This window comes from Suncus etruscus, chromosome 11, assembly GCF_024139225.1.
Source record: "Suncus etruscus isolate mSunEtr1 chromosome 11, mSunEtr1.pri.cur, whole genome shotgun sequence".
Classification (NCBI taxonomy): Eukaryota; Metazoa; Chordata; class Mammalia; order Eulipotyphla; family Soricidae; genus Suncus; species Suncus etruscus.
The window spans coordinates 99,471,991-99,499,429 of NC_064858.1; the positions used below are offsets into that span (position 1 = coordinate 99,471,991).

Consider the following 27,439-nt stretch of genomic DNA (forward strand, 5'->3'; position numbering starts at 1 on the left):
TATATTTGTTCTTTTCATGTATATTGAAGTATTATTTAGCTTGTATTTAACTTATTCATGTACAAAAACATCTATGATCATCAAAAACTTATAAATACTAGATAGAAATTTGATGAGGAAAAGTTCCTTACAATCTTAAACCATTGCTCTACAAGTTGAGAATAACAAAGTAGAAACATTTGCCTATGAAAGCTGACATCTGCATTAGCATCAGTAATAATGGAGCCTAATAAGCCTTCTTTTTGTTGTTGTTTCTGGGTCACAACCTTCGGTACTCAGGGGTTACTTCCTGGCTCTGCACTCAAAAATCACTTCTGGATGGCTCTTGGGACCATATGGGATGCCTGAGATTGAACCTGGGCAAGGCAAGCACCCTCCCACTATGCTATTGCTCCAACACCATAATGAGCCCTCTTATGTAACTCAATAAAAGGCCATAGTACATTTACATTATTTTTTATAATAAAAACAATTTATTCAGCTAGGTATGATCTATGATATAACTTAACTTTAAATGTGCTAGCTGTTTATTAAATTAGAGTTTTTCTTGATTTTATGTTTTTATATTTAAGCATAGTATTCATTTTATTATTATTATTTTTAAATATATAAAATCGTTATTTAAGCACCATAATTACAAGCATGATTGTAGTTGGGTTTCATTCATAAAAAGAATACCTTCCTTCACCAGTGTAACATTCCTACCACCAATGCCCCCCAACCCTCCTTCCCAACCCTTGCCTGTATTTGAGACAGGCATTCTACTTCTCTCACTCATTAAGATTGTCATGATAGTTGTTAGTGTAGTTATTTCCCTAACCGCACCACTACTCTGTGTTTTTGTCAGAGTGACGATATTTGAATTTATTTTTTTCTTTTTTCTTTTGGGTTATATGCAGAGATATGTACTCTTATTTCTAGATCTATGCTCAGAAATCACTCCTGGTGTGTTTGAGGAACTATATATATGTGATGATGCTGAAGATTAAATTTGAGATGGCAAGAGCTTAACCCTGTACTATCTCTTTATTCCAATAAAATTTGAATTTAAAACTAAAAAAAACTGAAGCAAACCAAAATTGAGGAGGATTCTATAAAACACCTACCCTGTAGTCTTAAAAGTAATCTAAAGCTATATGACAGCTAAATATGCAACTCTGGGTTCTATTCTAGATTATAAAACAGCTCTAAATATCATTCTTTGTATTGTTCTAAATGAACAATTTGAGAATTAAATATGGAATATAGGATAAATGTTAAAACTGTATCATTGTTTTATAATTTTGATAATTGTGTTTGGAAAGTAGTTTTCTTACATTGATGTATTATAGATAAAGTTAATTATATTTAAATTATTCAGAGTGGTATATACGGAAGACTATATATGTATATAATTTTACATATGCTTATGTGAAAGAGACAGAGAAGATAATTCATACGTAGCACAAGTTAATAATAAATGTGAATGAAGGTTAAGTGTCTTTGTAACTGTGTTCTCTTTAGCTTAGAACTTATTTTGAAATTAAAAGTTGAACATTTTTCTAAAAATCTATAAAATAAAATTTGTAAATTTTTGTCTTCATAGTTTTTAGTTTTCGTGTCTTATCTGGAAAAGCTTTTTAATCTCACAATCACAAGAATATTACCTCCCGTTTTATTTCTATGATTTCATTTGTTTATGCTCAAATCTTTGATATAGAAATTTGAGTATAAAACTAAAAAGATAATCCAGGTTTTTATCACCCAAGTGTATCATCCATTTCCCCCATAAGATGCATTGAATAATCATTTTTTCTTACTGGTGTCAAACGATAGGTTTATTATGTACTAAAAATACTTGTATATTCCATAGGTATATACACTTCCTTTCTTTACCGCACACACCTGGCAGTGCTTAGGGCTTACTCTTACCTTTGTGCTCAGGAATAGCTTCTGGTGAGGTTTGGGGACCATACAGGTGCCATGGGTTAAACCTGGGTCCACAGTGTGCAAGACAAGCCCTAATGAGTGTACTATTGCTTGGGTCCCAATATACATATTTCTTTCCTTTCCTTTGATGTAATATGTATATATAAGTATGCATATGCATAACTTGCATGCAAAGTTAAATGGATTTATTTGATATATATGAGAGTTTGTTATGTAATTTGAACAAAAGTGCAATAATCAAGTATCAATAAGGGCAAATTATCAAAAGACCTGTATAAATGTGGTAGGTATATTTAGAAAAGCACTCTAATATTCTGCCCTAGCTACAGGACTTAATCTGAACTAGCTCATCTATTAGTCAAACTTCTGGCCAAGCATTGAATTGGTCTCTAGCCAAGCATTGGACTGGTCATCCAGATTATTGTTGAAGCTATACATTAATAACGTTAGTAGTAGTAATACTGTCTAGATTAGTAATAATGTTTTGCAATATTGGGGCTGGGGAAATAGCTTGAGTGTATACTTTATATGTGGGAGTCCTAGTTTAATCCTGGCACAGCATGGTATCCTGAATACCATCCAAAATGATACTTGAGCATGAGAAGTAGCACTGAAATGTTGTGGTGATCAAGAAAATAAAAAGTTGCCATATTGGGGCCGGATAGATAGCATGAAGGTAAAACATTTGCCTTTCATGCAGAAGGACAGTGGTTCGAATCCCAGCATCCCATATGGTCCCCCGAGCCTGCTGGGAGTGATTTCTGAGCATAGAGCCTGGAGTAGCCCCTGAGCACTGCCGGGTGTGACCCAAAAAAAAAATAAATAAATAAAATAAATAAATAAATAAAAAAAGTTGCCATATTAAGTCTTTTTGTCTGAGAATAATGTTGGTCTTTTCAGCAACTTAAATTTCTTTTAATGATTTGTCATAGAATTTTTGAGCTTAAAATATTGTCCCAAAATATGTTTTATATTATTACAATATATTTTATGCTTTGTTAACTAAACATAACCTTTATTTTTCTATTTATCTGATATTTCATTGGTTATTATTTGTATATAGGAAAGGAATTCATTTTTATGTTTAATTTTAACTAATAAATTCTATTGACTTTTTCAATCATTTCTAATTGTTATTTGTTTCTTGATTTTGATATATTATGTTATTATCTTCAAATAAAGCTTATTTTTGTCTTTAATATATTCCATATTATATTAAAATTCTTATACTTATCATAATCAGAATAAGATCAGTAAGTTAATTTTTCTTTGTAAACCAAGAAAAACCACAGAACTTTTGTTTCATTTGTTGGGTCTAACAAAAATGTTCTTGTTGAACTTAACTGGAAATTACCTGTATAGTCAACAAAAGCTCTATCTATCTATCTATCTATCTATCTATCTATCTATCTATCTATCTATCTATCTATCTATCTATCATCTATCTATCTACCCACCTAGCCACCCACCCAGCCATGTACCCATCCATCGATCTGTGCATCCACCCACCCATCCATCCATCCATCCATCCATCCATCCATCCATCCATCCATCCATCCATCCTTTATCCTACCAGAACTTACACTTTATAGATATTGCAAGAGAGACACAGTCCCTGCTTTACAGACTTCAGATAGGAGACAAATAAAAAAAAATCAAGTAAATATTATAGTGTGTTAATCAAAGTTCATGAAGGAGGCCACTTAAACTAGTCTTGGGCAGTCAGTGAAAGCTGTAGGAGGAAATTCTGAATATTTAAACAAAAGATCAGACTCTCAGTAAATGTAAAATGCTTTGAAAATTTGGGTTACAAACATGTCAGGAATCTAAGCAATTATCTGTTCTGAAGTCTTCATGTATCTCAAGATTTTCAATATGTCTTTTCAGCCCAGGGAGCCAATGGCAGTCTGGGGAACGCAGCCCTGGATACAAGTCTGCTGGAGGAATTCCTGGGCAGTGATTTCGATCTGGGGGCCTTGTGAGTAATAAGAACGCTGCTCGCAATATTCTGTTATAAAATATATAAAATAATTAAACAAGCTGGGAAGTGTTTCATCATATTTTCCCTAAGAATGTATATTATTTCTTCTACAAATCTTTGACAAATTTTATCAGTGAAGTCAGCTGTTTCTGGAGTTCTCTTTTTTTTCTTTTTTTGTTTTGGTTTTGGGGCACACCCAGTAGTGCCCAGAGTGTATTTCCAGCTCTGCATTCAGAAATAACTACTAGTGAGGCTCAGGGACTATATGGGATGTTGGTGATGGAACCCAGGTTAGTCATGTGAAAGATAGTCTATCCACTGTATGATTGCTCTGGCCCTCCAGTTCAATATTTACTAGGTATAGGGCTAGTCACCTTATCTTTTGGTAGTTATCAGCTTAATGCAATTTGTCTTCCAATGGATTTTTCATTTTTTCTAAGTTGTTGAAATCACTAGCATGAAGTTTTCCTTAATTCCTTAATAATATTTCCTTATTATACGTTTGGGGCTGGAGAGATAGCATGAAGATAAGGCATTTGCCTTTCAGAAGGACTGTGGTTCGAATCCCGGTATCTCATATGGTTCCCAGAGCCTGCCAGGAGCGATTTCTGAGCGTGGAGCCAGGAGTGACCTTTGAGCGCTGCCGGGTGTGACCCAAAAACCCCCCCAAAAACCAAAAACCCCAAAAAACAAAAACACAAAAAATATTTCCTTATTATACTTTTAATGTCTATAGAACCTAGAATGATGATCTTCTTGTTCCTGATGTAATTTTTTTTTGTTGTTGTTGTTGTTCAATCTGATGGGAAGTTTAAAAACTTTAAAAACCTTTTGAAAAACTAGCTTTTTGTTTTTTTAAATTTTTATTGTGACCAAAGTGATTTACAAATCTTTACTAGTAATATTTGAGGAAAAACTAGCTTTCGGTTAAATTTTTCTTGGTTTCTGTTTTATGCTATATTGATTTCAATTTGAGATTTTTATCACTAATATTGTTGTTCTCTTTTTATGTTTAATTTACCATCAGCAGTATCCTCAGTTTACTTACCTGAAGTTTTTGCTTCTGAACCCTGTGTTGGTTCAGACACAACACAAACACAGGCTCTTTCACTAAGTCTAATGTCTTTGCTCTTTTTTTAATCCTGAGAAACATTCTGTTGAATGTTTAATTGCATATTTATCCAGTTGCCCATTTAAGGACATTTGGATTATTTCCAGTTTTTGGTAACTATAAGTAGCTTAAAACTTTCCATTCAGATTTTTGTGTGCATGCTTTTGATCAAGAATTTTAATTTTCTACATCGTACCACTTAGGATAAAGAGAGATGGATAAGGTTCAGAGAGATTATATTGGAGGTAAAGCATTTGCCTTGCATAGATAATCTGAGTTCAAGTTCCTGGTCCTGAATATGGGTTCCTACGTATGTTCTGAGCACTGCCAGGATTGATCCATAGCACAGAGCAAGGAGTAAGCCCTGAGCATCACTGTATATGGTCGCCAACCCATCTCACCCAATATATTCAGCTGGGTCATGTGCAAGTTTCAGCTTAACTTTATAGATACTGTTAAATATGTATGAAACAATTTCTTTCCTGTCACTTTTTGATATTAAATAATATTTATTATATTGGTTCTAGAATATAAAGTCATTCTACAGAAAGTTACATCTGACTTATTAATTTATTCATTTGTTTTGGCTTGGGGGCCATTCCCAATAATGTACAGAAGCTACTTCCAGCTCAGAATTGTATGTTGGTTCTGGTAGCCTTCAGGAGAACTGGGGTACCAGGGATTGAACTTGGGTCTCCTGAATGCAATGCCTGTAATTTAGCAGATTGGTATCTCTCATTGATCTTTCACTGTTACGATTTGCATATTCCTTAATTAATATAGTTGCTATTTTTATATAGTTGCTTTCTATTCATACAATTTTAAAAATTAAGCTTGTTTATATTTTTGGTCCATTTTTAAAGTATAGAGTTGTTTTGTTATTTTTAAGCTGAGAGCTTTTAGTTTGTTTTAATTTGGGGGCGATACCTTACAGTGCTAAGGGCTGACTTCTTCAGTGCTCAGAGATTAAACTGAGAGTTTTAAAAATTTGTGTGGCTATAATAGTTGTTGGCTATAAGGATGATTTCTTCTACTTTGTAATTTATGTTTTCCTACTTTTTAGGTTTTGGGGTGTTGTTATTATGGGAGTGGGTGTGGCAAAGCACCTGGGATGTCAGAGGTCAAATCCAGATCTCCAGCATGCAAAGTACGCACTCACACCTGTGAGCTATCTATCTCTCCAGCCCAATGTTTCCATTCTCTTGAGAGTGTCTCCTGGGGCTGAAGAGAATGTGCAAAGTGATGAGTTCATAGAACACAGAGCTGGAAGTAGTCCCTGAGCATCATTGGTATGGTTCCATAACAAAACAAAACAAAAATGAATATCTTTGTCAGGAGAAAATATGTACTTTCCTTTTCAGTGTTTGGGCCACACCTTGCAGTATTTAGGGGTTACTCCTGACTCAGAAATCAGTCCTGGTGGGCCCAGTGAACCCTATGGAATGCCAGGACTCGAACCTGGGTTGGCTATATGCAAGGCAAATGACCTACCCACTGTGCTATCTCTCCAGCCTCAATATATAGATGTTGATAATGTTTAATTCATAAAAATTTTATTTGGGTATTAAGAGCCTGGGGCAACTAGGTATGTAGCTCAGTTCAAGGGCCCAGACATAAGATGCTTCTGGGGTTCTCTAGTGCCAGAGATGATCTGGACAAACCTGGCAGTGCTGGGAGTCTTCCGGACCATACTTTGACATGCTGAGGACCATGTGTCACTGGTCTCCAAACTTGGGTTTGTTTGCTACTCAATGTCCTATCTATTGGCCCCTATAACTTTTTTTCTTCTGTGGTTTGTACTCATTATATAGGTAATATAGATGTTGCTTAACCTAAGTTCCCAAAGATTTAATTTTATTTTATTCCAAAAGTTTTAGAAATTTGTATTTTCACTTTAGACCTATGATCAACTTTGGAATAATTCTTTGTATGAAATTTGAGGTTTGCATAGCCGTTCAGTTATTCTAGAATCAATCTTTGAGTAAACTTCCTCCATTAAACATCCTTTACACTATTGGGAAGAAAAATTCAATTGACCATATTTATTTGGATCCTTACCTAAATTATCTATTCTCTTCTGTTTCCTTTGTGCCTATCATTTTGTCAGTATTTTGGGGGTCAGAGAATTACTCAATGGACTGAATGCATGCATTGTATGTGGTGTTGCCAGAGTTAGATCTAGCACTGCATGGTTCCTATGTACCTCTAAAAGCTAGCCTCTTGCACAGACCGGGAAGTAGATCCAGCCTTGCCAGTTGTAACCCAAATTGAAGCTATCAAAATATTTCAATATTTTTCTTAAAATTTTTACTACAAGTTTTCAATATATAACACAAATATAGTAAAATACTTCATATGTTTCATTTAAAAATTTATTTTGGCTATTTTAATTCCCTTGACTTTCCTCATAAATATTAAAATCAGCATTTTGCTCTTCTAGACATTTTTCTGGGAGTTTGCTTAGAATATTAGTAAGTCTTATTATCCATTTGAGAATTGATATCTTTTTTTTTTTTTTTTTTTGGTTTTTGGGCCACACCCGGCAATGCTCAGGGGTTACTCCTGGCAGTCTGCACAGAAATAGCTCCTGGCAGGCACGGGGGACCATATGGGACACTGGGATTTGAACCAACCACCTTAGGTCCTGGATCAGCTGCTTGCAAGGCAAACACCGCTGTGCTATCTCTCCGGGGCCCGAGAATTGATATCTTAACAAAATTGACTTCTAATCCATTAACGTCATATATCCATTTATTATTTAATCTTTTGTTTCTTTTATCAGATTAATAGTTTTAGTATACAAATCATGTACATATTTTGCTAGATTAAATTTTTATTATCTTATGTTTTATGCTATTACAAATTTTATGAGCCAATTATTCATTGCCTGTGGATTTGGGTCATAGAATCTTTAAAAAGCCACGTATTAATTCTAGGAGCTTTTAGGAGTATATTTCAGAGATGACATGACTATGCTGATAGTATAGTTATATGAATTAGTTATGCTGAATAAGGAGATTTATATATCTTTCTTTCCAAGCTGGTGCCATTTGATCCTTTTCATTGCCTTATTGGGCTGGGCAGAAGTCTGAACCTAATATTGGATAAAGAAGTGATGAAAGTATTTTTCTTTGGCATAACTTTGATCTTAAAGCTCATCCTTCAGGTTTTGCTTATTTGTTTTTTGCAATTTCTTTATCAGCAAAGGAGATTCTCTTCAGCAGCTAGATTGTTGAGAATTTCTATAATACATGGGTGCTGAGTTTTGTCAAATGTTATGTATTTACTCTTAATATCACGTTTTTACTGCCAAATTTGTGAACTTTGAATCAGTTTGGTAATAGTATGAAAAGCCTTAGTTGGTTGTATATATTATCTGCTTTATGTATTATATTCAATTTGCTAAAATTATGTTGAGAATTCTGCATCTTCAACATAGATGTAACAGATGAAAATATAGCTCTTTAGTTCTTTATCATGTCATTTTTCTGGCTTTCATATTGTAGTAATTATAGCCTCTTAAAATTAGTTGGAACGTGTTTTTTCCTCTTACAATCACTGAGTGAGATTATAAAATTGTACTTATTTCTTTTATAAATATTTGGTTGAGGGGCCGGAGCAATAGCATAACAGTAGGGTGTTTGCCTTGTACATGGCCGATCTACGATGAACTTCGGTTCGATCCCCAGCATCCCATATGGTCCCACAAGCAAGAAGCGATTTCTGAGCACATAGCCAGGAGTAACCCCTGAGTGTCACAGGGTGTGGCCCAAAAAGCAAATGAATAAATAAACAAATAAAAATTTGGTTGAATTAACCAATGAAACTTCCTGGGCCTGTATTTGTATTTGTTTTGCTGAAAGATTTTTTTTTTTTTTTTTTGGTTTTTTGGGCCACACCCGTTTGACGCTCAGGGGTTACTCCTGGCTATGTGCTCAGAAATCGCCCCTGGCTTGGGGGGACCATATGGGACACCGGGGGATCGAACCGCGGTCCGTTCCTTGGCTAGCGCTTGTAAGGCAGACACCTTACCTCTAGCGCCACCTTCCCGGCCCCGAAAGATTTTTTTTTTAATTTTTGGGCCACACTAGAGTTAGAATTGTTGGTGTGTAAATTTTTTTTTATCACAGCACTTAAAACATTTTTATCTACTACTACATAATCTTTAATGTGACAGAGAATGGTTATTTGAATCTTCATTCCCTGTGTGTAATATCCCAGTTTCTTCCATCATCAGATATTTTTTTTAGATAGATTTATTTAAAAAAATATGGAACACTTCACGAATTTGCATGTCATCCGTGCGCAGGGGCCATGTTAATCTTCTCTGTATTGTTCCAATTCTAGTATATGTGGTGCCAAAGCAAGCACAGACATTTTCCTATCTTGGTCTTCCACAGTTGTGTTTTGAGACAGGTTAGTATGGCCTATTTTTTTTTGCAATTTGATATTTCTCACCTTTTGAATCTGCAAATTTATATATTCTGTGTATATCTAAGAAGTTTTATGCCACAATTTTTTCATATAGTTTTCTGTGCCAGTGTCTTCCTTTTTTTTTTTTTTTTATGACTTCAGCAATACAAATGTCACTGGAACCCGAGACTCAGTTCATTTTTCAGTCTATTTTTTTTTTCCATTGTTCAAACTGAATCATTTCTATTATCCTTTCTTGGAGGCTTATTGGCTTGTGTCCCTCTCTTGTCTTGTGGAGACCATCTCAGCATACTCTTGAATGCATGTTCTCTCTGAAAAAAGGCAGCCTGAAACCACACCTGAATTGCAATAGTAATGAGGAAACTCATTTGCAGTTACACCTGGTAATTGGTTTTCACTAATCTTTGCCAATAAAAACATCCTTACCAAATGACCATGGGAAGTAGGGAGCTTAATGTATTTGCAGGATAGTTAAGCTTATGTGTGTTTATCTATCCTTGAAGACTAACATGGTTTAACTCAATGTATTTGCATGGTAGTTAAACACACACACACACACACACACACACACACACACACACACACACACACACACACACACACCTAACGAGTTGCCAAATATCTGAGCTTAAATCCTGCTTCGGGCACTGCATAGGTGGAACCCAGCCATTAATTGCTAACCTGCTTGCCCTCCCAATTTTCTCCTTGCTCTGAAGTGGCTGGGTGAGTTCCTGCAGGAAAGGTGGTCAGTGAATGGATCATTATAATTTCTGGCATGGAAATAATCTGTCCTAAGTTATCTAGACTTTCTTTTACATGCATCTCCTTAGGAGAAGATATAGCTAATGCCACCAGGGTTCTGTCTAGTTATATGAATTCCATTATAAACTGTAGAAAGAACTTTACCTGCTTGCGTAGGGGTTGGGGAGAAGTGGGAGAAGTAAAATGTCTTTTTCAAAGAACAGTCTTCTAGGCTGAAACCTGACACCTGAACTCAGTCTTATAATACAGTGGCTCTACTTGTATTATAAGACAAGAGTATTATAGGACAAGAGTATTATATTGTATTATAGGACAAGAGTTATTATCCACCCTGTAACTATTGAGTTTCACATTTGCTCAATAGGATTAATTTCCTGCCTTTGAGACAGGGTGGAGCGGGATGTATCGCTAAAGTCAAGGAAGGAGTTCATAATTTTGAGCATTCACCAGTGTGGGACATTGTTCTTTGCACTTTACATAGTTACTTATTTAATCACATATTTGATCAGCTCATTCTTTCACCCACACTGCTAATACACAGCGTATTTCCATATTTTACAGATGAGAAGGCCAAGGGACAAAGAGGTTAGGTAATTCTCCATGGGGAAGAAGTGGCCAAGCTGGAACTTAAATGTGTCTACCTCCAGAACATAGCCCTTTTCTTCTATATGCTGCTTTTAGATTAATTGTTACTTTAAGAGATAACTTGAAGGAATGAGAGACTCAGGGAAATATATGAAGTATGTTTAAAATTATTTACCTAAAAGGTGTGAGTCATAATGGAGCTGAGCCAGGCCTGCAAGTTCATGTGTATCGAAGAAAAGCGTTGTGATCTGATGTCACTGCATAATAAAAACTCTTCAGGTGCATGCAGTTAAGTGGAGCTGAAATAAAAATGTAGGTGAGAACTGCTGGAAAGGGGGTCCAATTCATGACCACAGGGCAATGGTTCAGTGATTGGTCCAACTTATTCATGTCAATATTCAATATTCCAAGTGTTGAGCATTTCTATTAACAAGGCCCTTTCAGCAGGTTGATGCCTTTCTTGCAACTCCCCTGTCATGTACAATATTTTGTTCTGGCCAATAAGAGGCTGTAATGACATTCAAACCCTTGTTTATTAAAAATCTTATGTTACTTCTCCTGTACTGTTTGCCTATGAATTGCATTTTTTTCAAGGGTAAGGCTCAGGAGAATTGTACCCAACCAACAATTTTTGGCTAACCAGACTGAATGGTTCAGTGTTAGAACCCAAGGATCTGGGGTTGGAGTAATAGCACAGCGTTAGGGCATTTGCCTTGCACACTATTGACCCAGGACAGACCTAGGTTCAGTCTCTGACATTCCATATGGTCCCCTGAGCCTCCTGCCAGGAGATATGTCTGAGTGCAGAGCCAGGAGTAACCGGGTGTGGCTCAAAAACAAAAAAAGAAAAAAGAAAGAAAAGAAACCAAGGATGCAATGTTGCTGGGGACACCTGGGCCAGCCTAGTGGTGCTAGGGGTGTATCTAGGACTATAACTGGTGATATTTGGGGGACTATATGGTGCTGAGCATTGGACCTAGGTGGGATGTGTGTCTAGCCTGAGCTCTAACTGCTATATTATCTCATGTCCCTTATCAATTGTGTTTTAAGTACATGTCAGTGGAGCCAGAAAGATTGCATTTATGTCAGCATGTGTTGACTTCTGAGAGTTGCCTTCAGAACTGTGTGATAAGTTAGCCAGCCAGTAAGCTAGTTGGCAGACAGATGAGGGATGAGGTATACGTATGGGAAATATCCAGAGGTGGAGAGTTGCTTGTGAGGAGGGAGGCTAGAGATTTAGGGATAGTATAAACCAATCAGGGTGCAGTGAAAAAGAACAAGGAATCTGTGTGTGTGTGTGTGTGTGTGTGTGTGTGTGTGTGATTCTCTAAAAACAAACTTTGTTTTCTTTTAAAATGCCCAGAGGTTCTTGTGATAAGGGTGGTATTGGAATTCTGTGTCTGGGAAACCATCATAACAATATTGTAAATCATAGAACCTCAGCTAATTTAATAAAAAAAAGAAGAAAAGGAAATGAAAAATAAATGCCCATGGTTAACATGCTTTCTTTCTTACTCAAAGTGTGGGGCAAAAAATATGGCATCACCTCATAAGGAGTAGGAAACAGAGCTGTACTTGAAAAGGTTTTCTGTAGAAATCCCACACATACACAGTACAGTTTGAGAGACCTTAGATCCCAAGTCTTAAACAATATATAGACTTCAGCTAGAGTAACTGCATTTGGTGGAGAGAAATCATTCAGAATAGTGGTTTTCAACTAGCAGTCCCCCCCTTGAGGGATAGGAGTAAAAAGGTTAAAAACTTTTAACCTGGGGCTGGAGCAATAGCACAGCAGTAGGGTGTTTGCCTTGCATGTGGCCAATCCAGGACAGACCCAGGTTCGATCCCCCAGCATCCCATATGGTTCCCTGAGCTTGCCAGGAGTGATTTCTGAGCACAGAGCCAGGAATAACCCCCAGAGCACTGCTGGGTGTGGCCCCGAAACCAAACAACAACAACAACAAAATCTACTGATTTACTAACATGGTTATAACTGTGGGCACAGGAACCCATACGTTGGGCTGGTCTGCAGGTGGGAGAAGGCTGAAGAGCACTGATTTTCATTTTATGTTAGGCTGCCATGAGGCCCTGATTCTGGCTTTGTAGTAAAAAGGAATTAAATGAGGAGACTAAGGAAATCCCTGTCCATAGTTTGTTCTAAGGGTTTTCACAGGAGAGGGCCTGAGAGACATGTTAGGTCTATTAGAAATCTATTCTAGATTTTCAGGGAGGGACTTCAGAGCATAAAAACCGGCTATCCTTTGCAAAAGCTGGCTCCCTGTGTGTGACACCAGGCGGGGAAAATCCGCGAAAGTACACCGGCCCAGTGGGGCTCAGCTGTGAAAGACTGTGAGTGTGACCTGTCTATGTCTGTCTACTGTCCTCTTGCGTGAAACTCTTGCGAGTGGGGCAAAAAGAGCCTCCAGAAACCTCGCTCGCCCAGACGCCATTTTCAGGGAGGGACTTCAGAGCATAAAAACCGGCTATCCTTTGCAAAAGCTGGCTCCCTGTGTGTGACACCAGGTGGGGAAAATCCGCGAAAGTACACCGGCCCAGTGGGGCTCAGCTGTGAAAGACTGTGAGTGTGACCTGTCTATGTCTGTCTACTGTCCTCTTGCGTGAAACTCTTGCGAGTGGGGCAAAAAGAGCCTCCAGAAACCTCGCTCGCCCAGACGCCATTTTCAGGGAGGGACTTCAGAGCATAAAAACCGGCTATCCTTTGCAAAAGCTGGCTCCCTGTGTGTGACACCAGGCGGGGAAAATCCGCGAAAGTACACCGGCCCAGTGGGGCTCAGCTGTGAAAGACTGTGAGTGTGACCTGTCTATGTCTGTCTACTGTCCTCTTGCGTGAAACTCTTGCGAGTGGGGCAAAAAGAGGCTCAGAGGAGCACGGCCGCTCCGCTTCGCTACGCGGCCGTGCACTCTTTCTAAGGAAAGAACTCCATTGCAACAAGAAGGAAAAATCACACTAAGAACGGCGCTATATCACAGAAGCAAACATTTCTCTCTGGACTGTCTTCTCTGTTGCATGCTCGGGCCTAAGATTTGACCCAGTGTGAGGCTTCATCCACGGAGGAATCCCCTCCCTTAGAGGCAAGTCAGCCCATCCAGAAAGGGAGGAGCCAGAGGAGTGTGCTGCCTACATCATATAGACAATGAATACCACTACAACACGTAGAAAAACCCACAATACAAATGTGACAATGGGGAAACAGCGCAGGCCAGCATCAGACATAGAGAATGAAGATGACAATTCTGAGGACCAGATAATGACTGAACAACTAATCAACCTCTCAGATAAGGACTTTAGACTAGCAATATGGAAGGTGCTCAACAGACTCCAAGAAACCATGGATCGAGTTGAACAGAACACTAATAAGAACCAAGAAAATATGAAGGCAGAAATGACAAAACTCCAAACTGAAATAACATGTCAACTAACAGGCCTGAAAAACTCAGTAAACGAAGTGAATGACAAAATGGATAAGCTCTGGGACAGGGTATCAGAAGCTGAGAATAGACTTGGTGCTGTGGAAGATGAGATACATAACAATTCCATACAGCAGGAGAGATTGGACAAAAAACTTAAAGCAAATGAGCAGACAATGGAAAAATTAGTCAAAGAATGGGAACAGACGAAAATAGAAGTTTATGATAAGATCAACAGAAACAACTTAAGAATCATTGGAGTCCCAGAGACCCAGGAAGAAAATTTCCAGGAAGAATCAATGGTCAAGAACATCATTAAAGAGAAACTTCCAGAGCTAAAGAATATATGTGATCAAATCCTGCATGCCCGAAGAGTACCAACCAAAAGAGACCCCAGAAAAACCACCCCAAGACACATCCTAGTCACAATGACAAATCCCACAGATAGAGACAGAATTCTGAAAACAGCAAGATCAAAAGGGGAAATCATGTTCAAGCAAGCTTCCCTGAGATTTACAGCAGACCTGTCACCAGAAACGCTCAATGCCAGAAAGCAGTGGTGGGATATTGTGACAAGACTGAATGAAATGAATGCTTCACCCAGAATACTATACCCAGCAAAACTCACTTTCCGGTTTGATGGAAGAATACATGGTTTCACAGACAAAAAACAGCTCAGAAACTTCATAGACACAAAACCAGTCTTAAGAGAAAAACTGAAAGACCTAATCTAAGACAAGACTACCCAAAAGACACACCAAATTTTGAAATAAAGATGGCGTTAAATCCCAGGACAATTCTTTCTCTCAACGTCAATGGACTAAATGCACCAGTTAAGAGACACAGAGTGGCTAAATGGATCAAAAAACTCAATCCAACCTTCTGCTGCCTACAAGAAACGCACCTGAATAGTCAGAACAAACATAGACTCAAAATAAAAGGCTGGAGAAAAGTTATCCAAGCAAACAACACCCATAAAAAAGCTGGAGTGGCCATACTAATATCAGATAATGCAAACTTTATACTCAGGAAGGTTGTAAGGGACAAAGACGGACATTTTATATTAATCAAGGGGTACGTAGAGCAGGAAGAATTCACTCTCCTAAACATATATGCACCGAATGAGGGGCCAGCAAAATATTTAATACAACTGTTGACAAATCTGAAAAATAATATCAACAACAACACAATAATTGTGGGGGACCTTAACATGGCTTTGTCAACACTGGACAGGTCAACCAGACTGAAACCCAACAAGAATATACTAGACCTGAGGAGAGAAATGGAAGAAAGAGGCCTAGTGGATATATATAGGACACTCCATCCCCAGAAACCTGGATACACATTCTTCTCCAATGTACATGGGACATTCTCCAGGATAGACTACATGCTGGCACATAAAACATACCTCCATAAGATCAAGAGGATAGAAATTTTGCAGACTACCTTCGCTGACCACAAGGCTCTGAAATTATTTGTGAACTCCAAAGGGACTCAGAAGAAACACTTTAACACCTGGAAGTTAAACAGCCTCATGCTCAATAACCAGTGGGTCCGAGATGAAATCAAGGAGGAAATCAAAAGGTTCCTGGAAACAAATGACAATAAAGACACAAACTCTCAGAACTTATGGGACACAGCAAAAGCAGTACTGAGAGGAAAATTTATAGCTTTGCAAGCACACATCAGGAAGGAAGAAGGAGCTTACCTGAGTAGCTTAATGACACAGCTAATAGAACTAGAAAATGCTCAACAAAAGGACCCAAGAACAGGAAGACAGAAGGAAATAACAAAGCTGAGAGCAGAAATCAACGAAGTGGAAACTCAAAAAACAATCCGAAAGATCAACGAAAGTAGAAGTTGGTTCTTTGAAAAAATAAACAAGATTGATAGACCACTGGCAAACCTAACAAAGAAAGAGAGAGAGAGAAACTTGATAACTCGTATCAGGAATGAAAAAGGAGAGATCACTACTGATATGACAGAGATTCAAAGGGTAATCAGAAACTACTTTGAAAAACTCTACGCCACTAAAAATGAGAACCTGGAAGAAATGGATAAATTCTTGGACTCTTATAATCTTCCACGGTTGAAGGAAGAGGATGTAGCATATCTAAACACCCCCATCACCATTGATGAAATTAAAACAGTAATCAAATGTCTGCCGAAAAACAAAAGCCCAGGTCCAGATGGATTCACTAATGAATTCTATCAAACTTTCCAAGAGGAACTACTGCCAATCTTGGCAAGACTCTTTCATGAAATTGAACAAACAGAAACACTCCCAAATAGCTTTTATGAAGCCAACATCACCTTGATACCTAAACCAGACAGAGACGCTACCAAAAAAGAAAATTACAGACCAATATCACTGATGAATGCAGATGCAAAGATCCTCAACAAAATCCTGGCAAATAGGATTCAATGCCTCATTAAGAAGATCATCCACTACGATCAAGTAGGTTTCATCCCAGGAATGCAAGGCTGGTTTAACATCCGTAAATCTATCAACATAATACACAACATCAATAACAAGAAAAATAAAAACCACATGATCATATCAATAGATGCAGAGAAAGCATTTGATAAGGTCCAACACCCATTCTTGATCAAAACTCTCAGCAAGATGGGAATGGAGGGAACCTTTCTCAATATAGTGAAGGCCATCTACCACAAGCCAGTGGCAATATTATCCTCAATGGAGAAAAACTGAAAGCCTTCCCTCTAAATTCTGGCACAAGACAAGGCTGTCCTCTCTCACCACTCCTATTCAACATAGCACTGGAAGTACTTGCTATAGCGATTAGGCAAGAAAAGGATATCAAGGGAATCCAGATAGTAAAGGAAGAAGTCAAGCTCTCACTGTTTGCAGATGACATGATACTCTACTTAGAAAACCCTAAAGACTCTATCAAAAAGCTTCTAGAAACAATAGACTCATATAGCAAGGTGGCAGGCTACAAAATTAACACACAAAAATCAATGGCCTTTCTATACACCAACAGTAATAAAGAAGAAATGGACATTAAGAAAACAACCCCATTCACAATAGTACCACACAAACTCAAATATCTTGGAATCAACTTGACTAAATATGTGAAGGACCTATACAAAGAAAACTATAAAACTCTGCTCCAAGAAATAAGAGAGGACACACGGAAATGGAAACACATACCCTGCTCATGGATTGGCAGGATTAACATCATCAAAATGTCAATACTCCCCAAGGCATTATACAGATTTAATGCCATCCCTCTAAAGATACCCATGACATTCTTCAAAGAAGTGGATCAGACACTTTTGAAATTCATTTGGAACAATAAACACCCTCGAATAGCTAAAGCAATCATTGGGAAAAAGAATATGGGAGGAATTACTTTTCCCAACTTTAAACTGTACTACAAAGCAACAGTTATCAAAACAGCATGGTATTGGAATAAGGATAGGTCCTCAGATCAGTGGAATAGGCTTGAATACTCAGAAAATGTTCCCCAGAGATACAACCATCTAATTTTTGATAAAGGAGCAGGAAATCCTAAATGGAGCAGGGAAAGCCTCTTCAACAAGTGGTGTTGGCACAATTGGATAGCCACTTGCAAAAAATTAAACTTAGACCCCCAGCTAACATCATGTACAAAGGTAAAATCCAAATGGATTAAAGACCTCGATATCAGCCCCAAAACCATAAGATATATAGAACAGCACATAGGCAAAACACTACAGGACATTACAGGCATCTTCAAGGAGGAAACTGCACTCTCCAAGCAAGTGAAAGCAGAGATTAACAGATGGGAATATATTAAGCTGAGAAGCTTCTGCACCTCAAAGGAAATAGTGCCCAGGATACAAGAGCCACCCACTGAGTGGGAGAAACTATTCACCCAATACCCATCAGATAAGGGGCTAATCTCCAAAATATACAAGGCACTGACAGAACTTTACAAGAAAAAAACATCTAACCCCATCAAAAAATGGGGAGAAGAAATGAACAGACACTTTGACAAAGAAGAAATACGCATGGCCAAAAGACACATGAAAAAATGTTCCACATCACTAATCATCAGGGAGATGCAAATCAAAACAACGATGAGATACCACCTCACACCCCAGAGAATGGCACACATCACAAAGAATGAGAATAAACAGTGTTGGCGGGGATGTGGAGAGAAAGGAACTCTTATCCACTGCTGGTGGGAATGCTGTCTAGTTCAACCTTTATGGAAAGCGATATGGAGATTCCTCCAAAAACTGGAAATCGAGCTCCCATACGATCCAGCTATACCACTCCTAGGAATATACCCTAGGAACACAAGAATACAATACAAAAACCCCTTCCTTACACCTATATTCATTGCAGCTCTATTTACCATAGCAAGACTCTGGAAACAACCAAGATGCCCTTCAACAGATGAATGGCTAAAGAAACTGTGGTACATATACACAATGGAATATTATGCAGCTGTCAGGAGAGATGAAGTCATGAAATTTTCCTATACATGGATGTACATGGAATCTATTATGCTGAGTGAAATAAGTCAGAGAGAGAGAGAAAAACGCAGAATGGTCTCACTCATCTATGGGTTTTAAGAAAAATGAAAGACACCCTTGTAATAATAATTTTCAGACACAAAAGAGAAAAGAGCTGGAAGTTCCAGCTCACCTCAGGAAGCTCACCACAAAGCGTGATGAGTTTAGTTAGAGAAATAACTACATTTTGAACTGTCCTAATATTGAGAATGTATGAGGGAAATGTAGAGCCTGTTTAGGGTACAGGCGGGGGTTGGGTGGGGAGGAGGGTGATTTGGGACTTGGGTGATGGGAATGTTGCACTGGTGATGGGTGGTGTTCCTTTTATGACTGAAACCCAAACACAATCATGTATGTAATCAAGGTGTTTAAATAAAAAAAAAATTAAAAAAAAAAAAAAAAAAAAAGAAATCTATTCTAATTTCATTTTATCTCATTATAATATTTGAGCTTGAATGTCTGATAGTCTGAGTTTTATTGAGGAATTTGCTTTTTGGACTTAGGATCGGAAATGAATTAGAAGTTTCTAACCAGCTACATGTTTTAGTTGTAAAGTGGTGCCAATAAACTCTTCACTATAATATTGCGAAAGGGAGTGAGGTAATTGTTCTATGAGAAGAGCTTGTTAAAGGCTGTTTGAGTTCATTGACCGATTTACTTCTGGGTTCAAACTGATACGGCAGGAGAAAGGGTCAACATAACTCTGGGCGAAAAGATTACTGGCGACTTCCCCATTCTTAGGAATAGCTGAATGAAATGACCCATAGCAGCTCATTAGATTGGCATGGCCTACTTATTATTTATTTACTTAGAAAATGATGAACCGTTGGTTTACAATACTATGTGTCTCGGGAGTGATGCTTCACACTTTAATAAATATATCATGTTATAGGGAATCTTATAGGGGGTAAGGTGCTTGTTTTGCATGCAGCCAACCCAGTTCTATCTTTGGCACCTAAGCTCTATCAGAAGAGATCTCTGAATACTGAACCAGGGGTAATTCCTGGGCACCTGCAGGTGTGATCTCAAACCTCTGTACTCTCAAAAGAAAGTACACAGTAATGCTATATCTTTTCAAATAGCTATCTGGTATCTCCTATGGAAAGAAAGGGAGAAAGAAACAAAGAACAAAAGGAAGAAAGAAAGAGAGAAAGGAAGGAAGGAAGAAAAAAGAAAGGAAGGAAGGAAGGTAAATGGAGGAGGGAAGAAAGGTAAGAAGGAAGAAAAGAAGGAAGGGAGGAACAAACCACTCATTTCTCAAGTTTGTTTCTGTCTTGGCTTCTCTGGTGAGTTCTGCTATGAATAGAGAGGTGTATAAATACCTTTATAAATTAATGTTATCATATTTTTTTCAGATAAATACATAGAACTGGAATCGCTGGATCATATGATGGTTCTAACTTAAATTTTTGAGGAAACCTCATACTATTTTTTAATAGCTGTGGTGGCCCCAATTTACGTTCCTTGACAGTAGTTTTTAAAGAAATAAGTTCTTTAGAGTTCCTTGCTGGTAGACCAGTTGATTCCAGTGTAGCGGGTAAGCAAATGAATTATCTTGGATATATTATTTAACTTCATATTCTTTTTAATTACCTGCAGAATGGAGGCAACAACATTTTTGTTACTATAAGGTAATAATAGAGCTGAGGTGAGACAGCACAGGCCTTTCTTGGTTCTCACAGCCCTGTTATGAAATGATTATCTTGAGCTACTTTATCCACTTATGTTATTTATGTCAAGACCTTTCTTGTTCTAACTTCTAGGTGGTAAAGTCAACCTTACCCAAGCTCGATCAAATATTTATGGAGTGACTGTCACATATTCACCAATGGGACATATGCACCACACACAGATGCTCAACATTAAGACATATTGTTAACATAATTGTCCATGTGGGAAAAGAAATCACACAAATGGTAAATTGAGCAAAGAACACACAACCACCATTTATAATCACCCTTGGTACTCTTCTCTACAATGCCACTCTGGGAAGAGAGAGCACGACATAGAACAGAAAGTTATTCCTTTTTTTTTTTTTTTGGTTTTTAGGTCACACCCGGCAATGCTCAGGGGTTACTCCTGGCTATCTGCTCAGAAATAGCTCCTGGCAGACATGGGGGACCATATGGGACACCGGGATTCGAACCAACCACCTTTGGTCCTGGATCGGCTGCTTGCAAGGCAAATGCCGCTGTGCTATCTCTCTGGGCCCAGAAAGTTATTCCTTAAGACGAATACAAGTAGGAATAGGACAAAGAAAGCTTAAATGTGAGGAGTAAAGAAAAGTAACTGTCTTTTATACTGGGTGGTGAGGAAAGGCCTCTCTTGATTTATTTGTTTATACACAGAATCTCTTTGTGGACATATATCATATTTTAGAACAGTAAAATTTACTGTCTGGAGAAATAGCATAATGGATAAAGGTCTTGCCTTGCATGCAGCCTACTGGGCTCAATCCCCAGCACCCCATAGGCTTACTGAGTATTGCCAGGAGTAGTGATCCCTAAGTATTGAGTCAGGAATAAGCCCTAAGCACAGTTGGGTGTGACCAAAAAGTAAAGAGGGTCAAAATCATCAATCTACAAAGTACCAACTCTGCACTAGCCACTATGCTGAGTTGAATTTGGCTATGCAATAGAGCAGAGAAATGGAACCATTTGTCTTTGAAGGCATCTAGAAGTCACAGGAGCAGAATGGGGATTGAACTTTTGAATTGTGAGTAGTGCCCCAGAGGATATTCACTCTTCTAGAATGAAGGATGAGGATGAAGCCCATGCTTTGTGTGTGCCCTGCACAGTGCTAAGGAGAGTTGTGAGTAGACACTTGGTATCCACTACTCATCAAATCTGATTGCCATGGGAAGGAAATCCTTATTCCTTGGGCCAAAACTTGCAGATGCCAATGATGCTTCCTCAACCAACAAGAAGATGATGTCTCCTACCTTTACCCCTTTGGGACTGCAGTGTCTTCAGTCAGAGGAGGCCATATTTCTCTCTATAAAAACACAAAGCCAAGTTGGGTCTCTGAGAGGAAGGAGCACAAAAGGAGAATTGTTTTATTTTTAAAAGAGTCAGCAGCTAGGACTGAAGAAATAGGTAGGCAGGGTGCTTGCTTGGCATGCGCCTTATTCAAGTTTGCTCCTTATTACCCCATCAAGTACAGTATGGCCAGGAGTGATCTCTGCATACAGAGCCAGAAGTAAGCCCTGAGTACCACTTGGTGTGGTCCAAAATTCAATGACCCAAGCAAAAAAATATCAGTTAAGAAATTGCAGGGCCGGGCGGTGGCGCTGGAGGTAAGGTGCCTGCCTTGCCTGCGCTAGCCTAGGACGGACTGCGGTTCGATCCCCCGGTGTCCCATATGGTCCCCCAAGAAGCCAGGAGCAACTTCTGAGCGCATAGCCAGGAGTAACCCCTGAGCGTCACAGGGTGTGGCCCAAAAACCAAAAAAAAAAAAAAAAAAAAAAAAAAAGAAATTGCTATTTACATCTATCTCCAATAGAAGCTAAAACAATAAAGCAGAGGCTATTTATAATAGTCAAAATCTGGTAACAACTCAAGAACCCAAGAATAGATGACTGTATAAAGAAACTATAAGGTACATGAATATACACAATGGAGTATTACTTGGCTATAAGAAGAAATAATGTCAGGAAATTTGCTGCTACATGAAGAGGACTGGAGAACATCATGCTGAGAGGGAGAGAAATCAGAATGATCTCTCATATGTGGGATATAAAGAAACATAATGATGGGATAATGAATGCAAAAAGACAATGAAAACAAAAACTCTGAGAATGGGTATTTAGGAAGAAGCATGCCAATTGGAGGGTTTGGGGGATAGGACAAAGAGGGAGGCTATGGTGGATAAAGCATTTAACTAGAGAAGTTGGTGCTGAAAGGTGATAAAATGTTATATATAAAACTATCAGTAGCAGCACTGTAAACCACAGTGCATAAACTCCTTATTTCTGTTTTCAAATAAAAGCAACTCTTGTAGAAGCAGATTAGTAGGTAGGAGGCAGATGAGGTGAGGGGGCATTGGCGGAGTGATGTGCACACTGGTGAAGGGATGGATGCTGAAAAATTGCCTGAAACTCAATCATGAATAATTTTGTAATTTTACAGTGACAAAATTAAAAATTAATAAATAAAATTAAAAAGTAAAGAGGGGGCTGGCTTCTGGAGGGTGTCAGTTACTTCCTAGACATACTTCATGGAAACCTCTTTAACATAATAACAAATACAGAAAGAGGTCAAACTTGCTTCAAGTTCAGCAGTGGGATTCCTTGTGCCGTGGTTGTGTATTGGGAGGAGTTGAACAGCTCAGGCACATTTCCTCAAAAGCACTATTTTTCTTTTTTTTTTTTTTTTTTTGGTTTTTGGGCCACACCCTGTGACGCTCAGGGGTTACTCCTGGCTATGCGCTCAGAAGTTGCTCCTGGCTTCTTAGGGGACCATATGGGACGCCGGGGGATCGAACCGCGGTCCGTCCTAGGCTAGCGCAGGCAAGGCAGGCACCTTACCTCCAGCGCCACCGCCCGGCCCTATTTTTCTTGAAGTGCTACTTGTTTCTTGCTTTAATTCTTTGCTTTGTCATGAGGTAGGGGCCATTGATTCTTCCTGCAAAATTCTCGTTAATGAACTGTGAAATGTCTCCTAATGTAGTAATATATTAAACTTGGAATGATATGAAATGAAAGAGAAAGTCTAAACTTCGGAGGGGAAACAAAACTGTAAGTAAAGTATCTTACAGTTTTCAGGGGTCTCAAACTCAATTTACCTGGGGGCCGCAGGAGGCAAAGTTGGGGTCCTTGAGTGCAAAGTCAGTAGTAAGCCTTGAACATTGGGGGGTGTGACTCAAACAACTAAAACAAAACAAAACAAAAAAAAAAAGATTCCTCTAGGGCAGGGCCACAAAATGTTGTACAGAGGGCCGCAAATGGCCCGCAGGCTGCAAGTTTGAGACCCCTGGTAAAATCTTCCTTTTAAAGAGAACAAAATCTGTTGTTATCATTCAGTATCCAGAACTTTGGTTCTCTGGGAGTTCTGCTGGATAGAATGTGTACTGTGTTTATGTATACTGAGTCCTATTTCTTGAGCAAGTGAATAAGTGACTTGTGATCATCACATTTTATTAGCATTATAGAATTAAGGGGCGCTACTAATATAAATGTCACTAAACAACTGTCTAGAAACTTGAATGTATTCAGACAATCACAGTTGATCACAAAATTCAGTGATTTTTATTTTGAAAATTTTTACCTTTACTTAAACACCATGGTTATAAAGTTGTTCATGTCTCACAAAGTAAGACTTTTCCTTCTTTTCCATAACCACCGATGCACCTTTTCCATAATCAATGTCCTCAGTTTCTCTCCCTTCTCTCCCCTCTGCCTGCTTCTCAGGCAGGCATTTTACTCTCTTTCTTGATTTTTCTTTCTCTTTGTCTCTCTCTTGCTTTTTTCCCTTTTACACACTGTGGTTTGCACTATTGTTAATCAAGGGATACTGTGCATATTGCTTTATCTCCTTTCAGCACCCAGTTTTTGTCTAGAATAATCAGTTCTAACTATCATTCTCATAATGTTCCCTTCTCTGCCCTAACTGCACTCACTGCTCTTTGTGGCAATCCTCCTGGCCTTCATCTCTATTGTTTCTGGATATTATTATCATACTATCTTTTTTTTTCTTATATCCCACAAATGAGTGAGATTATTCTATCTCTATCCCACTACCTCTGACTCATTTTATTCAGCATAATAATCTCCATATCCATCCATATATAAACAAATTTTATGACTTTATTTTTCCTAATAGCTGCATGGTATACCATTGTAGAAATGAACCAGTTTCTTTATCCACTCATCTGTTCTCAGGAAGCTGGGTTGTTTCCAGATTCTGGCTATTGTAACCAGTGCTGCAATGAAGATAGGTGTGCAGAGAGTTTTTTTTTGTATGGTGTTTTTGTATTCTTGGGGTTTATCTCTAGGAGTGGTATTGCTGGGTCATATGGAAGCTCAATTTTTTCAAAACCTCAAATTTCAAAATTAAAAGAATATCAGTATTTTGAAGAATATCCATATTGTTTTCAAAAAGACTGGACTAGTCTGCATTCCCACCAGCAGTGAATGAAAGTCCCTTTCTCCCCACTTCTGACAGCACAGGTTGTTCTTGTTCCTTGAGATGTGTGCCAGTCTCTGGTGTGAGATGATATCTCATTGTTCTTCTGAATTTGCATCTCCCTGATGATTAGTGATATGGAGCATTTTTTTTTTCATGTGCCCTTTGGCCATCTGTATTTCTTCTTTGAGGAAATGTCTGTTCATTTCTTCTTCCCATTTTTGGAAGGGTTAGATTTATTTTTTCTTGTTAAGGTCTGTTAAATTACTCCTTATCAGTTGGATACTGGGCAAACAATTTCTCCATTCTGTGGGTAGTCTTTGTATCCTAGTTACTGTTTCCTTTGAGGTGCGGAAGCTTCTCAATTTAATATAGTCCCATTAAAAAAAAATAGTCCCGTTTATTTATCTTTGCTTCCACATTTTTAGTCAGTGGTGTCTCTTCCTTGAAGATGCCTTTAGCTTCAAGGTCCTAGAGTGTTTTGCCTATGTTTTCTTCTATGTACCATGTGGTTTCAGGTCTGGTATTAAGTACTTTAGTCCATTTTTATTTGATCTTTGTGCACTGCATTAAATAGGGGTCTGAGTTCACATTTTTGCATGTAGTTGACCAGTTTTCCCAATACTACTTGTTGAAGAGATTTTCCTTGCTCCACTTTGTATTTCTTGTCTTATTATCAAAGATCAACTGATCGTATACCTGCGGGTCCTTCTCAGAATATTCATGATTATTTCATTGATCTGAGGGTCTATCTTTATTCCAGTATCATGTTGCTTTAATGATTACTGCTTAAAGTACAGTTTAAAATTGGGGAAAAGTGATTCCTCCAACCTTCTTTTTCACAAGCATTGCTTTATTCATGAACATTTAATGTTCCATATGAATTTCAGGAGAATTTGATCCACTCTTTATTTTTGATTCACTTCTTCAACAAATGTTATGAGTATTCTTATAGGGATCCATTAAATCCGTACAATGCTTTGGGAAGTATTGCCATTTTAATTATGTTCACATATAAATGTTTCTTAATCTTACCAGTCCATGAGCAGTGCATATATTTTCATTTTCTTGTGTTCTTGTATTTCTAATTTTTTGAAGCAATTTTTTTTGTATTGGTCTTTCATCTCTTAAATTGATTGTAGAAGTAATATATATGCAGGATTTAAGACCAAAAAATGGTTTGCTTATGGTCCCACCTCCTTCTCTTGGGCCCAAATATGACTCAGATACTTTTCAACTCTTTTAGGTATTTATACCACCTTTTGTCTAAATAATACTTTTGTATTGCTGTTCTTGCTTTAGGTATTTAAAAAACTTAATATTGCCTTCCAGTGAAAACAATTTTTTTGAAAGTATAATTGGTTTATATTTGCAGTGCTGCTACACCAAGCTCAGCATTAGAGAGTCAGGATCTCTCTACCATTATCCCAAGTTCTTTTTCCTCCTACTCCCACTTTGTACCATCAAATCACACATGTTAGTATTTAGGGTTTGTTTAATCCCTCATATTATCTCTTTATACTAGACAAATGAGTGAAGTCTAGTGTTTGTTTGTTTGTTTGTTTTTTTCTCTGACTTGGTACTATTCCATCTAGGTTGCAGCAAATTGCAAGATTTCATCTTTTTTTTTCTTCGCTGAGTAGTATTTCATCATATGGATATACCACAATTTCTTTAACCACTCATCTGTTGTTGGGTTCTTGCATTGTTTCAGATCTTGGCTTTTATAAATTATGCAATGAAGAATATGAGTATGCATCTATTTTTTCAGGTGAAATTTTTTGTATTCTTCAAGTAGGATGATGGTTCTTTTTATTCATATCCATGCTGCACATTCTGTTTCTGGTCTTTTGAAACAGACCATTTTTTCTGGTCTGAGGGAAAGCTTATCCTTTTGAGTTGTGTTACCCTATTAATCAGTGATAATGTACACTAGACTTTAGCCATCTTTATACTAATATATATATATTATTAACCAGATAACTGCTTAAATTTAAATAATAAACTTCTTCTTTTAGGTAGTAATTTATTTATTTATTGGTTTTTGGGTCACTCCCAGCAGTGCTCAGGGGTTACACCTGGCTCTACACTCAGAAATCGCTCCTGGCAGGCTTAGGGGACCATATGGAATGCTGGGATTTGAACCAACGACTTTCTACATGCAAGGCAAACGCCTTACCTCCATGCTATCTCTCCGGCCCCCACTAGGTAGTAATTTAGATTTTAGTTCAGTTCTTATTTTGCTTAGATTGTGTGTGTTATCAGCATAACACATTGATAGCTTAGACTTTCTTTTTAATTGTTTTTTTTGGGGGGGGGGCGGTGCCTCACTGGTGGCGCTCAGAGGTTACTCCGGTTCTGTGCTCAGAAGTCAATATTGGCAGACTCTGAGGACCATATGGGATGCCAGGTATCAAACCCAGGAACATCACAAGGAAACACTCTACGTGCTCTGTTACTGCTCTGGCCCGATAGCTTCGACTCATGACCACCATCTAAGTTGTCATAGATTCTTGTGTTTCCCCTTTGTGTCTCTTTCCAAGAGTCCCCTTTAACTTT

General features: G+C 38.1%; 1 protein-coding gene and 1 non-coding gene across 2 annotated transcripts in view; one reads left to right on the forward strand and one right to left on the reverse strand.

Annotated features, from left to right (window-relative positions):
* MYRFL (myelin regulatory factor like) overlaps positions 1-27,439 on the forward strand; it is a 161,232-nt gene that overhangs the window by 34,935 nt on the left and 98,858 nt on the right. Inside the window, exon 3 of the mRNA XM_049783028.1 lies at positions 3,817-3,907. Within this exon, the coding sequence (XP_049638985.1) occupies positions 3,817-3,907 (91 nt within the window). The remainder of the gene's footprint in view (positions 1-3,816; positions 3,908-27,439) is intronic.
* On the reverse strand, positions 9,286-9,392 carry LOC126023576 (U6 spliceosomal RNA). The gene has a single exon (XR_007500690.1). It is a non-coding gene; the product is annotated as a U6 spliceosomal RNA (small nuclear RNA).